This window comes from Thamnophis sirtalis, unplaced genomic scaffold (genome assembly GCF_051295495.1).
Source record: "Thamnophis sirtalis isolate CommonGarterSnake01/CBP01778 unplaced genomic scaffold, rThaSir2_p1.2 scaffold_2, whole genome shotgun sequence".
Classification (NCBI taxonomy): domain Eukaryota; kingdom Metazoa; phylum Chordata; class Lepidosauria; order Squamata; family Natricidae; genus Thamnophis; species Thamnophis sirtalis.
The window spans coordinates 77,972,365-77,988,274 of NW_028261382.1; the positions used below are offsets into that span (position 1 = coordinate 77,972,365).

Genomic DNA, 15,910 nt, shown 5'->3' on the forward strand with positions numbered 1-15,910 from the left:
GGAGTTTTGCGGACTTTACATTTTCTTACTGGAGAGAAGATAAACCAGGAATCCTCTCAGTATAGGGAAGGCTACAGAGGGTAGTTAAAAAAAAAAATCAAGATGGCAGCCAATAGCGTGGTTGAAGCTCTATTTTTTTTACAATGCACGTAAAATACTGCTAGAATGTCAGAACTAAAACCAAGAATGATATGTGGCGGTTCTTCCAAACTTATTTATTTCATTTTTGACATCTACTGTGTTCCCCCCAAAATAAGACAGGATCTTATTTCCTCCCCCCCAAAATAAGCACTTGGCCTTATTTTAGGGGAGGTCTTAATATTTTTGAGATGTAGGAGGCAGCGAGTGTGGTCACCTCATGGCTGCTACTGTGTTGCAATATTTTTGGGGGAGGGCTTATTTTCAAGGGAGGGCTTATTTTAACACATGCATTCAAAAGCCCGATTGGGCTTATTATCCGGGGAGGTCTTATTTTCAGGGAAACAGGGTAAGTCTTAATTCTAAATCCTAATCCTGCTTCTCAACAAACTAGGCCTAATTTTCAAACCTATTCTAAGGTTTCAGATTTGATAGGTAGCCATTATAAGATAGTGGTTAAAGGGCTGGAGCAGGAAGTCCTTGGCATACAACCAGAATTGAGCCCAGCATTTATGTTGCTAAGTGAGAAATTTGTCAAGTGAGTTTTGTGCCTTATTTTATGACTTTAAATGACTTATTTTCGATCTTATTTTCAGGGAAAGAGGGTAGAGTCAAAATCTTGCCAGAGTGAGGACTCTACTATCTGCATGTGTGAATTATTTCCTCTTTGTCCCACATATAATATTAGGACTGAAACATATAATGTCAGGAGTGAGTTGCCTCTTATCTCTGTGGAATGCATCCTATGCCCCCTGGAAACCCATGTCCTTACTACATTCTATCACGGAGACTTTTAACTGCACAATTGTGGCCATCTTAAAGGGGGGGGCACATCTATGCCCATTCTGAAACAGTTTATAAACTCAATTAAGTTAAATATTTATCACAGATAAATCCCACCCTGGTTAGGAATACTGAGAAATACTATTGTCAGAATGCTTTTGAACAACACCAGGATTGGAAGACAAGTTAAGCGGAGCCAAAACTGTAGCTCATAGAGCTTTGTTTGGGCCCTATTTGAGTTTAGAAGCTAAGGGAAGTTGGGCCTGGATGAGTAATCAATAGGAGACATCAGAACTGTAGACAGGTTAAAAAAATACATCCTGAAAGAAGATACGGTAATAGTAAACCAGTTCTGACTTGTTTTCACGAAAACCGCAGAGATGTTTTCATGCAGTAACCAAGCTCAGTTGTTTTACAGCAACTATAAGCCTTACTATAAAGAGTCTTGAGTGACTTCTCTCTCTGTGTGTGCGCCAATTACCAATTTGTTTTAATAACAGGCTTTTTCATCCACCGTTCACTGGATGCAGAACTGCTGAGAAGTTAGCATTTTGGAACAAGTAGAGGAGTAAGCGAGGATTTGTTAATGCAAATTAAGCAATGGGCAGAAATGCTGTGTTTGGAAACTCAGCAAATCTACCATCACGCCGGTGTCTCATTTATGAGCATACCACACACAGTTTGTTCGCTTTATTTATTTACTTCTCTCGGATCCTGGGGAAAGGCAGAAGCTGAGACTGACAGGAAACAACCCAAATGGTTTAGAGTCTTCCATCCCACTGGCGAAATCAGAGGGTCATCAGTTGTACTGGGGAAGAAATACCAACCTTCCAAAGGCTGAACAGGTAGAGATTAGTGGGCATCCATGTCATCTGTATGTGTCTTTCTGTTTTCAGATTCTTGAGGAGACAAAGAAGAGATATGGCAGCCAGAAACAAAAGTGCTGACAAACGGAAAGCTAAGATGAACCGTTCACTGTGAGTATACACAATACTTTTTGTTCTCTTGGCCTTGCTAAAAGATGGCTCACGTTTGGGTTAGAATACAAGAACAGAGTTGGAAGGGACCTTGGAGGTCTTCTAGTCCAACCTCCTGCTTAGGCAGGAAACCCTACTCTACTTCAGACAAATGGTTATCCAACATCTTCTTAAAAACTTCCAGTGTTGGAGCATTCAGAACTTCTGGAGGCAAGTTGTTTCACTAATTAATTGTTCTCACTGTCAGGAAATTTCTCCTCAGTTCTAAGTTGCTTCTCTCCTTCATTAGTTTCTACCCATTGCTTCTTGTCCTGCCCTCAGGTGCCTTGGAGAGCAGTTTGACTCCCTTTTCTTTGTGGCAACCCCTGAGATATTGGAACACTGCTATCATGTCTCCCTTAGTCCTTCTTTTCATTAAACTAGACATACCCAGTTCCTGCAACCGTTCTGCATATGTTTTAGCCTCCAGTCCCATCATCATCTTTGTTGCTCTTCTCTGCACTCTTTCTAGAGTCTCCACATCTTTTTTACATCATGGCGACCAAAGCAGTATTCCAAGTGTGGCCTTACCAAGGCATTATAAAATGATATTAACCCTTCATGTGCTCTTGATTCTATTAGGGATTAGGTTAAAGAACCTAATCCCTTCTCTTTGTAGTCTCATTCCACAAAGTACAGGTAGTCTTCGATTTACGACCACAATTAATCCCAAAACATCTGTTACTAAGTGAAACATTTGTCAAGTGAGTTTTTCCTCCATTCTGCAACTTTTCTTGCTTCTTCTTGTTAAGAGAATCACTGCAGTTGTTAAATTAGTTAGCAGGGTTGCTAAATGAATTTGACTTCCCCATTGACCTGGCTTGTTGGGAGGTTGCATAAGGGGATCACATGATCTCAAGACATCGAAATCATCATAGATCTGAAGGACTAAAGTCAATATCTATAAATCAGTTGTCATATGTCTGAATTTTAATCACATGACTGTGGGGATGCTGCAATCGTCATAAATGTGGGAAATGGTCAAAAGTCACCTTTTCAGTGCCATTGTAAGTTCAAACAGTCAGTAAATGAACTGTTGTATGTCGAGGACTACCTGTATATTATGATAGATTCAAAACTGATCCAAAAAACCCCAATATGTTAAAAGTGCTTCTCCATTGACTGACACAAAATACATATTTCTACAATGGGAGCCTAAATTGGAAAATAGTCTTATTTGGCTTCTCTATTCTCTAAGATTCAGATCTTAGAGCAAAGAGTTGGTTTTCCTGTACCTCTTTCTTTCCATCTAGTGGGCATCCAGATTTCTGCAGTCCAGTATGTTAGCATGACATTTAGAAATGGGAAAGGACATTGCAAAGTATTTCAATGCTAAATAAGTTTGTTTGACTAATAAGCTTCCACATGGAATAACCTGGTGTTTTGTAAATAGCAATCTTCAAACTGTTTAACTAGCAATAAATTAAGTTTAATCCCTACCAGTTGTGGCCTGCCAGCGGCCAGCAGAGCTGGCAACAGATTCAGACTGTGAGGAGGTTGGGGAGGAACATGGGCCAGTCCTGAAGTCTGGGGAAGGCTTTGATGAGGGCTCTGCGTCGGAGGCAACAATGGGGCCAGGGTCATCTGGGAGTCATCAACTGCCTTCGGAGTCAGACATCAGTGAGGCAGATGAACAGCTGGAGCCTGTTCCCAATGTGTTCATGCGCAGAGTTGCCAGATGAAGGGAACAGCTAAAGAACAGGGGTCAACTTGGGAGTAAAGCCACCAGTGGACGGTGAATGAATGGGCCCTCCCATAGGGAATAAAAGAGGAGCGAAAGGGGAGTGGAGTCTGCAGGAGAAAATTAGTTCATTCCTGCATTCTTGTCTAGTATCGCGGCGTCTGAAAGATATCAGCCTGGCCACTATCCAAGCCTGAGAAAGGTCGGTAATTGTGAACTATCTTGAAAGACTGTGGGATGGGGCTTTGCTGGAGAGGAATTCACTGTAAATTAAATAAAAGGGGTTTATCAGGACGAGGACTTGGCTTCGTGCTGCTGGGGAAGCCTAAGTCAGAACACTACCACCAATCCCGTAAGAAAGTTAGGCTGAGATGGACTGACCTCACCAAAGCCAGTAAGTGAGTTTTGGGCTCAAGGAAGTGATCCATCTGGTTCTCTCCAGCCATCGTCCAACTCTGTGCCCTGTTTTATGATTGATTCTCTTCCAGTTTTCCCTGTGGGTTTCCCTATAGTCCGAACTAGAAGGAGCCAGTTGGAAAAAAAATGTTTACCTTCCTGCCAAGCCAGTTCTCAATCCTTCATAAATAAAATTTGACCCTTGCCCCTAAAGAATGACTCAGATTGCCTGTTACGTCACTAACGTATCATCTAGATAACGCACATCAGTTTCTCCAGATATTTACTAAACTTAGTTGGGTCTTTTTCTGGTTCCTTACAAGCAACCATATTACTGCCCTTGGAGATAATGGGAAGAGGTCATTAGAACTTAGGCAAGTTTGCTGGTAACTATTTATAGCCACTAATGACAAAACAGATCTATAGCGATGGGATCAAAATAGTAGACAGCAGGTTATAAATATATGTTTTTCCATGTTGAATATTCCCTTGTAGACTATTGTGCTAGAAGGTAGGATTTCCTAAAAAAGATTCTGACTACCAGGGCATTAGAGCACTAAGAAACGGTTGCTGGTTTTGAGGTAGACATCTCTTGCCTTTTTTGGGAAACTTGTGAATGAAACAGACTTACTTCATAGAATAGATGTTTTATTTGTCTTTATTTGTCCGTTGGGAAACTATACCCCGTCTTTCAGTCTGTGGTCAGGGACACTGCACCGCTATGAAATTAGCTAATGTATCAGAACCAACAATAATGAAAGAAATTAAGAAAGAAATGGAGGGGGGGGAAATGAAGCTATTTGAAGTCAATAATTAATTTGCTAAATTAAAGTTGACTGTCGCTTACTAGAGCCCGCCAAGTTCTTTTTAAAATCGTAATTCAAAAAGATGCTACTGCATAAAAAGGTAAAGGTAAAGGTTCCCCTCACACATACAGTATGTGCCATCATTCCCGACTCTAGGGGGCAGTGCACATCTCCGTTTCAAAGCGGAAGAGCCAGTGCTGTCCAAAGACGTCTCCGTGGTCATGTGGCAGGCATGATTAAATGCCAAAGGGGCACGGAACGCTGTTACCTTCCCACCAAAGGTGGTCCCTATTTTTTCCACTTGCATTTTTTACATGCTTTTGAACTGCTAGGTTGGCAGAAGCTGGGACAAGTAACGGGAGCTCACTCCGTTATGTGGCCCTAGGGATTTGAACCGCTGAACTGCCGACCTTCTGATCAACAAGCTCAGCGTCTTAGCCACTGAGCCACTTATGCTACTGTATAGGCTATGCCAGAATTTGGGAGAGGACACATTTCATAGCCCAGTTATCTACCCGCCCAGCTTCAGAGCATGGCAAGATGGCACTAACTAGACTCACTCATCATTGTCACACCTTATTTCCAGGGGTGCCTTAATGAGAAGGGCTTATTTAGTTATTTACATATTTGAAATCTTTATGTAGCCACTCACCGTATAAACAATTCTGGGTGGCTCCCTATCAAAAGTAAAAAACCATAATAAAGCTATAAAACTAAGCACATGCTGGTCTTTGATTGCGATAAATTGAATTAAAAAAGCTACAACATTATGCACATTTAAATGTAAAAAGCAATAAATCGTATAGTCCCTTATCCCAATGCTAGAGAGGTAAGTCAGGTCTTTCTTATTTTATTTATTAAATCTGTAGGCAACCCATCTCACAACTGAGTGATTCATATTACCATATTTTTCGGAGTATAAGATGCACCCTTTCCCCTCAAAAAATAGGGTGAAAACCTGGGTTTGTCTTATACACTGAATTCAGCATTTTTGGCCTCGCAAAACCCTGCCCCCTTTGCAAAAATGGCTGTGCAAAGCCTTTAGGAGGCTTCCAGAGTGCTGGACAAGCAAAGGCAACGAAGGAAGCCAGATTCCCTTAATGACCATACAATTCACTTAACAATTGCAGCAGTTTGCTTAACAACCAGGATCCAAAGCCGTTGTAAAATCGAGGGCAACTTAATTCACAACCGCCTAGCTTCGCATTGGACATTCTACTTCGCAATGGTGGTCATAAATCAAGGATTATCTGCGTAGAAATTGATCATCCATGCTTTACAACCTGAGCAATTGAACAGATTAAGAGTTGCAAGGGACCTTGTAGGTCATCTAGTCTAGCCCCGCACCCAAGCAGGAGATCCTATATTGTTTCTGACAGATGGCAGCCCAGTCTCTTCTTGAAAGCCTCCAGGGATGAAGCTCCCATGACTTCTGAAGGCAACTTCTGTTCCATGGGTTGATTGTTCTCCCTGTCAGAAAATTCCCCCTTATTTCTAGGCTGAATTTAGATACGTTGGTTACAGTTTTTCCTTTAAGGTAGGGGATAGTGTATTTTAATTAAATTAGGGTTGCACCCTTTCGTCCTTCCTGACTGGCAGCTGCACAACAAACCAATTGTAAGCAGGCAGGCAGTTTTGCCATTCCTGAAGGACAATATTTATTTTGTTGGTTTGTTATCTCTCTTTCCATCTCTCTGCCATTTGTAGCAGGTCTGTTTTGAGGGCAGCATAAAGAGCAATAGACTTTTTGCTGCTGACTTCCTGTGTTTTAATTTCTGTTAGCAGCCTCCGTCGACTATTGTCTGTACCAGCTGAAATATTTCTGAGTTATGTAAGACATTGGAAAGCAGACTTCCTTCTGTTTCAAATGTTGTGATTTTACTGTTAGATAACAGGAATCTTTTCTGAAGTAATCCTCAGATAACCCAAATAGGAGATGGCAACGCCTGCTCTTTTTTGGTAATCCTTAACCGGCGGCTACAATGGGGACTGGGATTTCAGTCGCTAAGCAATGCAGCCGTTAAGCAAGTCCACATGGGACCAGACCCAATTTCACAATCATTTCTTAACGCCATCGTTAAGCAAATGACCATGTTGTTAAGCCAATCTGATTTTCTACAATCGGGGAATGTCACAAATTACGATCAGCTGATCACAATTTGCTTCCCTTTAAAAACAAACCATATCCAATAGCAATAAATAAATAAATAAATAAATAAATAACAGCTAGTCCTCAGGCTATGACTGTTTAACTATCATTTGAAGTTAGAACAGCCTTGAAAAACACGCTTTATGAGCTGTCCTTCAAGCAGGGGCATCAAACTGGTGGCGTCACTTGCAGGCCATGCCCACCCCAGCTCCACGATAGGGGGAGGGGGAGGGAAACGTCACGAAACATCACGTGACAGCAACATGACACTGCATGTTTGACACCTGTGCCTTAAAGCCATGACTGTGGCCGAATCACGTTTTGCCACCTTTCCCCAATTGGAGAAATCAGATTGGCTTAACGATGTGGTAATTTGCTTAACGACGGTGTTAAAATGGTTATAAAATTGGGTCTGGTCCATGAGGACTTGTTTTAATGACTGCATTGCTTAGCGACTGAAATTCCAGTCCCCATTGTAGTCGTTAATCAAGGACCACAGTCAAGATGATAACAGACACCACTAATCTCCTATTTGAGTTATCTGAGGATTATTTCAGAAAGATTCCTGTTATCTAACAGTAAAATTTGAGCTAATTTGGCTCCAGGTGGTAGCTATAAAAAGCATTTCATGCTTAAGTTGCCCACCCCAAACCATAGTTTGATTAATTGCAGGTTGACTGGGGCTGTCTTCTCACAATTGATTATATGTGCCATCAATTGCTGTCAACTCTTAATCACCATAATGGAAAGATTTTCTCCATGGTGAGTTTTCTAACACTAGACTAAGTTAAAACAAAGCAACTCTATTATGACTTAAGTATCATATAGAAAATAAATATTTGGCTCCAAAGCTGGAGAATAAGAGCTTAGAGAAGGTTTATTTACACAGCATACAAAGCTTATCTGGCCCAAGAAATAATTTTGTTTTACTCAAAAAGCCCTTTCCCTATTAGCAACTCTTCCTTCAATTGAATTTAGTGTGCCTGAGCAGAATAAATACCTAACCTCTAAAATATGTGATCAGAATATTATTAGAGCTCATTCAATTGACCCAGCGCTGCACAGTTGTTCATCTCACTTAAGATAGGTTCATATAGCATGCTAAGATAGTCAAACACAGGCCATTTTCTAATTCAGAATGTCATGTGAATACAACCAGTGGATTTAGTTGAATTTCTGGCTAAGACGCTGAGCTTGTCGATCAGAAGGTCAGCGGTTTGGCGGTTCGAATCCCTAGCGATGCGTAACCGAGTGAGCTCCCATTACTTGTCCCAGCTTCTGCCAACCTAGCAGTTCGAAAGCACGTAAAAATGCAAACAGAAAAATAGGAACCACCTTTGGAAGGTAACAACGTTCTGTGCACCTTTGGCATTTATTCATGCCGGCCACATGACCACGGAGATGTCTTCGGACAGTGTTGGCTCTTCGGCTTTGAAATGGAGATGAGCACCATCCCCTAGAGTCTGGAACGACTAGCACATATGTGCAAGGGGAACCTTTACCTTATGCAGAAATATTTAGAGAATTAAATTGCACAAGTACATTCCAAGTGTTTATTTATTTATCTGAGTTAGAAACCACCCATTGGCTCACAGAGAGACTCCGGGTGGTGTGCAAGAAATTTATACAGGTTTTCCCCCTTGACTGCCTTTTAAAATGAAGTAAGAAACATGTAGCCATTTCACAGATGTATAGGTTCTTGATAATGTGTGGCGTCTTTACATGTTCCATACTTTGTAATTGACGCATAACTCTTTGGTAAGTCTAGGTTTAGGTTATCCCTCTGTCAAACCTAGTGATTTATTGATCGAAAAGAATATTTGTTGCTCAGGGTTGAATGGTGTGTGTGTGTGTGTGTGAGAGTGTCTGTCTTTGGTGCTTTCTGAGCTTGGTGGTTTTCTTGCACATGTCTCATTACCCAACTAGGTAACATCATCAGTGCTAGAAGGGAGTGGGGTTTGCTCTCTGTTTTCATACAATGGATTGCATTTGCCAGTGTTGTTGAGAATGTTCTTGATGGTTCCTTGATTAGAGGAACAAAACAAAAACCACGATTTTGTTAGGCTCCCTTCCAACACTGATGATGTTACCTAGTTGGGTGATGAAATGTCTACGAGCAAAACCACCCAAGCTCAGAGAGACCAAAAATCCCCTTAATGATTTATTGCATCAGGTTAGAGGATAATGGGTGGAGAGTAGTAGCAGCCTCCTAGCTTATTACCCTGTCTTCATTTCTCCCTGTGCCTTGTTCTCTCCGAGGCCTCCGTGCCTGACAAAAACAGGCCTTTGGCTTGGAAAAAAACAGCCACCATCCATGTTACTTAAGAATCATTTTGACCTATGTCACAATTATGCTTCCATTCAAGACTCCAGACTAAAAGTTAAAAGCCGCCAAGGAACTTTTCATACCACAGTTAAGCACCTGCTCCAAGGAGCAAATCAGCCAAATCATGCAAGTGGCAAAGCCGGATTTACGTGAGAGGTTTTTTTTTTCTTCCTCTTCTCCTTCTCCCCCTTCGGTGACCCTTTCCCACAAGGAAGTTCAGAAGCCTATAACTCAGCCGCCTGTGCCTGCAAGCTTTCATTCCGGCTCAATGCAGGAGGAGGACAACAGCAGTTAGCTTGCCTGGGTGGCTGACTCAAAAGCTCTTTGGACACCTTGGCAAGGGAGCCGGTGGCCTCGGAAAGCCAAGCCCAAACTTTAAACACCCCCTCTCCCCAAAAAAAGACCCCTCCGAACTGGAGGATCCCCTCTCCTCGGTCGAGTAATCCAAGGATCCTTCTGCTATGGAGAGAGAGATCCCTGTCTTGCGAATTAGGTGAGAAAGGGAGAAGATGGGAGGGGGGTGTTGCAGAATGCAGCTTGGGAGCGGAGCTGGCCATGGGAGGGGGGGAGGAAAGAAAGGAGGGAGGGAGAGGGGGGAAGGGGTGCTGCTGAAAGCCAGAGGGGGGGGGACATGCCGGCCTCTGTGATTGGATTGCAAAAGGTGTGCAGTGATGTAGATGCGGCTGCTCTGACGCTGGCTGACGCTGCATTGCATCAGCGGCCGGGCCCGCCGAGCAGCTCAAAGGGATTGCTGATCCTTACAGGAAGAGAGAGCAGGAACAAGCTTATTTTGGGTTATGCATGAGGAGAGGGTTTTTTTTTTTTTTTTTTTTTTGCAAATAAGCCTCCGTGAGGACAAGAGGGGAGTCATGTGATCTGGATGTGCTGGGTCACAGCAGCTGAGGCAGGCTGCCAAAGAGCCAGCCTGTCCTGCTTGGGTCCCGATTCGCCTCAAGGCAGGGGTGAAAAATTCAGCAGGTTCTGACCGGTTCTGGAGAAGGGGTAGCGGAGATTTGGAGTAGTTCAGAGAACCGGCAAATACCACCTCTGGCTGGCCCCGCCCCCATCTATTCTCTGCCTCCTGAGTCCCAGCTGATCAGGAGGGGATTTTGCAGTATCCTTCCCCTGGAGTGGAGTGGGAATGGGGATTTTGCAGTATCCTTCCCCTGGAGTGGGAAGGGAATGGAGATTTTGCAGTATCCCTCCCACAGGAGTGGGGAGGGAATGGGGATTTTGCAGTATCCTTCCCCTGGAGTGGGAAAGGAATGGGGATTTTGCAATATTCTTCTCCCAGGAGTGGGAGGGGGGAATGGAGATTTTACAGTATCCTTCCCCTGCCACGCCCACCAAGCCACGCCCACAGTACCGGTAGTAAAAAAATTGAATTTCACCACTGCCTTAAGGGCTTTAGGGATGGCTGAAAGTTTTGGGATTTTCTGCACTGAGATTGCAAAAAGGAGGGACGATGTGGGTGGGGATGAGAACACAGCAAAGTTAACCATGGCATGGATTATTGGAAGGGGGGATGGGCTCAGAAGAAAGCAACTGGCAGGGCTGCACAGTAGTTGAGGCAAGAGCGATGGGTCAGTTGCAGAAAAGCAAAGGGCTTTGTAGTCCTACAGCAGGATTCTTCAACCTTGGCAACTTTAAGCCTGGCAGGCTTCAACTCCCAGAATTCCCCAGACAGCTTTGCTCAAAGTGCTGTTGCTAAGTGCTACTGCTACCTTGGCAGTTTTAAAAGATGTGGACTTCAACTCCCAGAATTCCCCAGCCAGAGAGGGAACTAAGTGTCCTAGTGCAGGGGTCAGAGAGGGATCTAAGTGTCCTAGTGCAGGGGTCTCCAACCTTGGCAGCTGTAAGCCTGGTGGATTTCAACTCCCAGAATTCTCCAGCCAGCATAGCTGGGTGGAGAATTCTGGGAGTTGAAGTCCTCCAGGCTTAAAACTTTGTTGGCTGGGGAATTCTGGGAGTTGAAGTCCTCCAGGCTTAAAACTTTGCTGGCTGGGGAATTCTGGGAGTCGAAGTCCTCCAGGCTTAAAACTTTGTTGGCTGGGGAATTCTGGGAGTTGAAGTCCTCCAGGCTTAAAACTTTGCTGGCTGGGGAATTCTGAGAGTTGAAGTCCTCCAGGCTTAAAGCTTTGCTGGCTGGGGAATTCTGGGAGTTGAAGTCTGCCAGACTTAAAGTTGCTAAGGTTGGAGATCCCTGGCCTACAGAAGCCCAGTGAACCCCAAAGAGGATCCACAGCTTTAGAAAGAGGTTCCAGATGGACAGGATCTGACAGTGGAGACCCCCTAAGGCAGTGGTTCCCAAACTTGGCAACTTTAAGGCTTGTGGACTTCAACTCCCAGAATTCTCCAGCTAGCTCTTCTGGCTGGAGAACTCTGGGAGTTGAAGTCCACAAGTCTTAAAGTTGCCAAGTTTGGGAAACACTGCCCTAAGGATTGTTCCCAGCAAGGGTGACCATAGCTGCTTTTGCACAGGAGGCCTGGAGCTAAATTGCAGCTCTTTTCTTCATTTTGTTACAGGGTTGGCCTCCTCCTGGTTCAGTGCAGGAGATGGTTCTAAGGGGTAGGTCTGGCTCCTTCCTTTGGGATCGGATGAACCATTTTCCAAAGAAATTCCACAGGACGTTTTTGTTTTGTTTTGATAACTCAATCAGAACCTCGGGACAAGGAACTTGGTTCAAATGTACTCAGCTTTTCTTCAGGGGAGTCATACTGCAAGGCTGGCACGGGTTATGTAACTGTCTACACGCACTGTTCGCTGTTGTTGTTGTTTTTAACTGGGAGCCTTTGTTCCTGCCAGAGAGGAGCGAGTGCAGTTCCAAGATGTTACTCGGGATTTCAGGATTTTATTTATTTATTTAGGACAGAGGGTTAGCCAATCCTAGGGGTTTCTTCATCTATTCAAAAACATGGGCAGTCAATAGCCCAGGGGTCAGCAACTTTAAACACTCAAAGAGCCACAAAGGTCCTAACCAGAAGCCCCCCCCCCATTCCATTCTAGAGCCGACTGGAAGTCCGGTTCCCCCACCATACAGTCTCCTCCTAGCACAGCATCCTTTTTCCTCTACCTGTGCTAACCAAAAGCCCTATCAATTGCGCTGACCGGTGCCAGGGAGCCACAGCAGAGGGATGGAAGAGCCACATGCAGCTCCAGAGCCGTGAATCGCTGAGCCCTGCAATAGCCATTCCTCTGGGACTCCTTTCTGTTGGCCAAGCTTAGCTCTCCAGCTCCAGCGTTTTGATCTCAAGTACCTCAGCTACAAGGCAGGAGTCCTAGGATAAACTTGGAAGAATGACCTGCCTCAGACCAAAGGGCTGGATAGTACAGGTAGTCCTTGATTTATGATCACAATTGAGCCCCAAACTTTCTGTCGCTAAGTGAAACCTTGGTTAAGTGAGATTTCCCCCCATTTTACTCCTCTCTTGCCATTGTTAGGTGAATCACTGCAGCTGTCAAGTGAGGAACATGGTGGTTGATTGACTCTGGTTTCCCCATTGACTTGGCTTCTCCAAAAGTTGCTAAACCCTGGGACACCCCAACTGTCATAAATGTGAATCAATGGCCAAGGGTTTGGATTTTGAACCAGCAGCCACAGAGGGGCCGCAACGACCGTTAAGTGTGGAAAAACAGTCACAAGTCCCTTGTTGCAGCCTGGTTGTAACTTTGAATGGTCACGCTGTTGTAAGCCAAGAATTACCTGTAGTAGGAACCGAGCCCACCTTACAGAATGACAGTTTAAAACCTTGCCGACCCTTTCCCAATGCTTCCTGGATGGAAACAGGAGGAAAATCAGCCCCTTTAGTATCCTTAAAAAAAGGGGAGGACGTATAGCTCAGCGGCTAAGACATTGCGCTTGTCGATGACAAGCAGTTGGCAGTTTGGCAGTTCGAATCTCTAGCGCCGCTTAACAGAGTGAGCTCCCGTTACTCGTCCCAGCTTCTGCCAACCTAGCAGTTCGAAAGCATGTCAAAATGCAAGTAGAAAAATAGGGACCACCTTTGGTGGGAAGGTAGCAGCGTTCCGTGCGCCTTTCAGTGTTTAGTCATGCCGGCCACATGATCACAGAGACGTCTTTGGACAGCGCTGGCTCTTCAGCTTCAAAACAGAGATGAGCACCACGTCCTAGAGTCGAGAACCACTAGCATATATGTGCTTTTTTACCTTTACTTTTTTAGTGTCCTTTAAAAAAGGCCACTTTCCGCCCCTCTTCCCTCCCACTTCCTCTCACCCATAGATTATAGCCACCCCCCCCCCATCCTCCAGGTAAAACCATCCTTTAGAAAGATCCCTCCAACCTGCCCAGCCCGTGAGCGTTGATGCTTATCGGAATCTTCCGCGGAGAAGCATCGCCGCCTCTCTTGGCCCAGGAAGACCCGGCTTCGCTCGCTCTGCGCCCTCCCCCCCCAATCCACTTTCACTTGGCTTTGCTCGATCTCAGCCAATCGGCAGCCACCGGGGGGATGCAAGGCGGAGCTTTTACCACTGCGCTCCTGGGTGTTCCTCCTCCCCCCTCCTCCATCCCTCCTCCTCTTCTTCTTTTTTTTGTGAATGAAAATAAGCACTGGGCGCGTCCCAGCCGAGGACTGCAGCTCGCGCCCGCCCGCCCGCCGTTCAGTTGCTCCGCAACTCCAGGCCAGGGAGGGAGGCAGAGGAGACGCCTCGCTGGGTCAGGAAAGGAAGGGTTGGAGGCGGGGGAGAAGAGAGAGTGTGAAGCCAAGCTGAGGTGAGAGGGGTTGAAGCCAGGCGGAGTGGAGGAGCCGAGCATCCCCGCGTGCAGCAGCGGGGCACCGGCAGGAAAAGATGCTGCCCGGCGGAGCTTGGCAAAGGGCGCCTCCGACCTCTCCCAAGCCGTCGCGGAATCTGAGTCGGGGTGTCTGAGCCACCTTACAGCGGCGAAGAAGAAGGCGAAGAAGAAAAAGGAGGAGGAGAAGAAGAAGGAGGCCGAGCCCAGCGCTCGTGATCGCCATCAGCACCATGTCTCCAGGGAAGAGCTGGGCTCGTCTTCCCGCCGCCAATTGCCCATTCAGATGTGTCGGTGTAAGTAAAGGCTTCTTCTAACCGGAGAGTCGAGCCGAGCCATTCCGCTTAGCCAGAGTTCTTGAACCGAAGGTTGATTGACAGTCCATGGAGGGGGGGGCAGAGAAAGAGAGAGAGAAAGAGAGAGAGAAAAAAGGACAGGATGGGGTGGGGGGGTGGGAAGTCTCCCTTTGGAGCCCAGCCCTGTCACTCTGCGCGCGCGCCCCGCGCGCGTCCTGGCGCCACTCGGTGCCAGCTCTGTTTTTTCCTGCCCTCCGGCGCCCCGCACTGCTGGAGTGGAACGGTCCTCTCGGGGGAAGGGAAGGGAAGGGAAGGGAGACGCAACCCTTTGAGCGCTCCCGTGCCTGGCAGGCACCCGCCGAGAGTGGCGTGCACACTGGCATGTGTGTGCACTTAAATGCCCTCAAGGGAAAGAGATCGGCGCCCTGGGGATAGAGAGGTGGGGGGTGGGGTGGAAGGGGACGCGGGATGGTGAAAGTTGTTTACAAAACCAGGCGAGAGTCCCCCCCCCCCCACGAGGCGCATCTCCGGACAATCGTTGCAAAAAAGAAAGAAGGAAGGAAGGAGGAAGGAAGGAAGGAAGGAAGGAAGGAAGGAAGGAAAGAAAGAAAGAAAGAAAGAAAGAAAGAAAGAAAGAAAGAAAGAAAGAAAGAAAGAAAGAAAGAAAGAAAGAAAGAAAGAAACTTGTGCTTCGCCCGGGCAGTTCTTTCTTTGCCCTGGAAGTGTGTCTGTGCATGTGTGTGGTGGTGGTGGGAATCTGTCTGAATTAGGTGCCGCCTTCCAGATTGCAAGTTTGAGGTGCTTGGAGTGGAAGAAGAAATGTGCAGACACTTTGAGAGCAGTGTGTGTGTGTGTGTGTGTGTGTGTGTGTGTGTACACGCACAAACACGCACGCCTTTCTCCTTGTTTTGCAAAATGGGTTGCTTCCCCCCCCCCCCCCCCAAGTCTGCTTGGTGTTTGTTATCATAATAATCAAGCCAAGCCTTGGCCAGAAATTTTGCAGATTTCTTTGGCCCTGGTTTCTTCCTTGCAACCTGGGTGGGATGTTCAGAACATGAGATGTTTGCCCCATCCACGATGCCCTTAGCAGAAGAATCCAAATCCTGTTTGGACTCAATGTTGTTCTTACTAGTTCTTAACACAAATTGTTATACAGGGGATATACATTTCTGTAAAAAATAATACATTCCTGTAAAATGATGGGAGGGGATTTTTTTTTTTTAGCTCTTCCAGTTGCTAGGAAACGGGTTAGGCTCCCCTGGTGATTCTCCTGTCTCCTTGGCAACAGAAGACTGGGGCAGCTTGCGGGAACACGGGGACTTTTCTCTTTAAGAGATAGCAGAGGCAGATTGGAGGGCTAGAATTCTAGTAAGCAGAGCACTGAGGACGTCACCGAGGGAAGCAGGGAGTGACAAGCAGGGACAGATGCTGGAATTACAGAGAAGGCGCAAACAAGAGCAGCAAGCCGCAAACTTGAGTCTGAAAAGGAGAAGGGTTAAGGCTAAGGCAAGGCCAGGGGGGGTGGGGGAACTGGAGCATCTGAGTGTCATGATGACAGATCCTGGAGAACA

At 45.8% G+C, this 15,910-nt stretch overlaps 1 protein-coding gene across 3 annotated transcripts in view; it reads left to right on the forward strand.

Annotated features, from left to right (window-relative positions):
• RHOBTB2 (Rho related BTB domain containing 2) overlaps window positions 1–15,910 on the forward strand; it is a 44,994-nt gene that overhangs the window by 10,744 nt on the left and 18,340 nt on the right. Inside the window, exon 2 of one of the 3 annotated variants that reach the window (XM_087706172.1) lies at window positions 1,818–1,898. In XM_087706172.1, coding sequence (XP_087562298.1) covers window positions 1,843–1,898 — 56 coding nt within the window. In that variant the 5' untranslated portion in view covers window positions 1,818–1,842. Of the gene's footprint in view, window positions 1–1,817; window positions 1,899–9,572; window positions 9,789–13,920; window positions 14,340–15,910 lie in introns of those variants that run through there. The other 2 variants (XM_087706174.1, XM_087706175.1) reach the window with 2 other exon arrangements.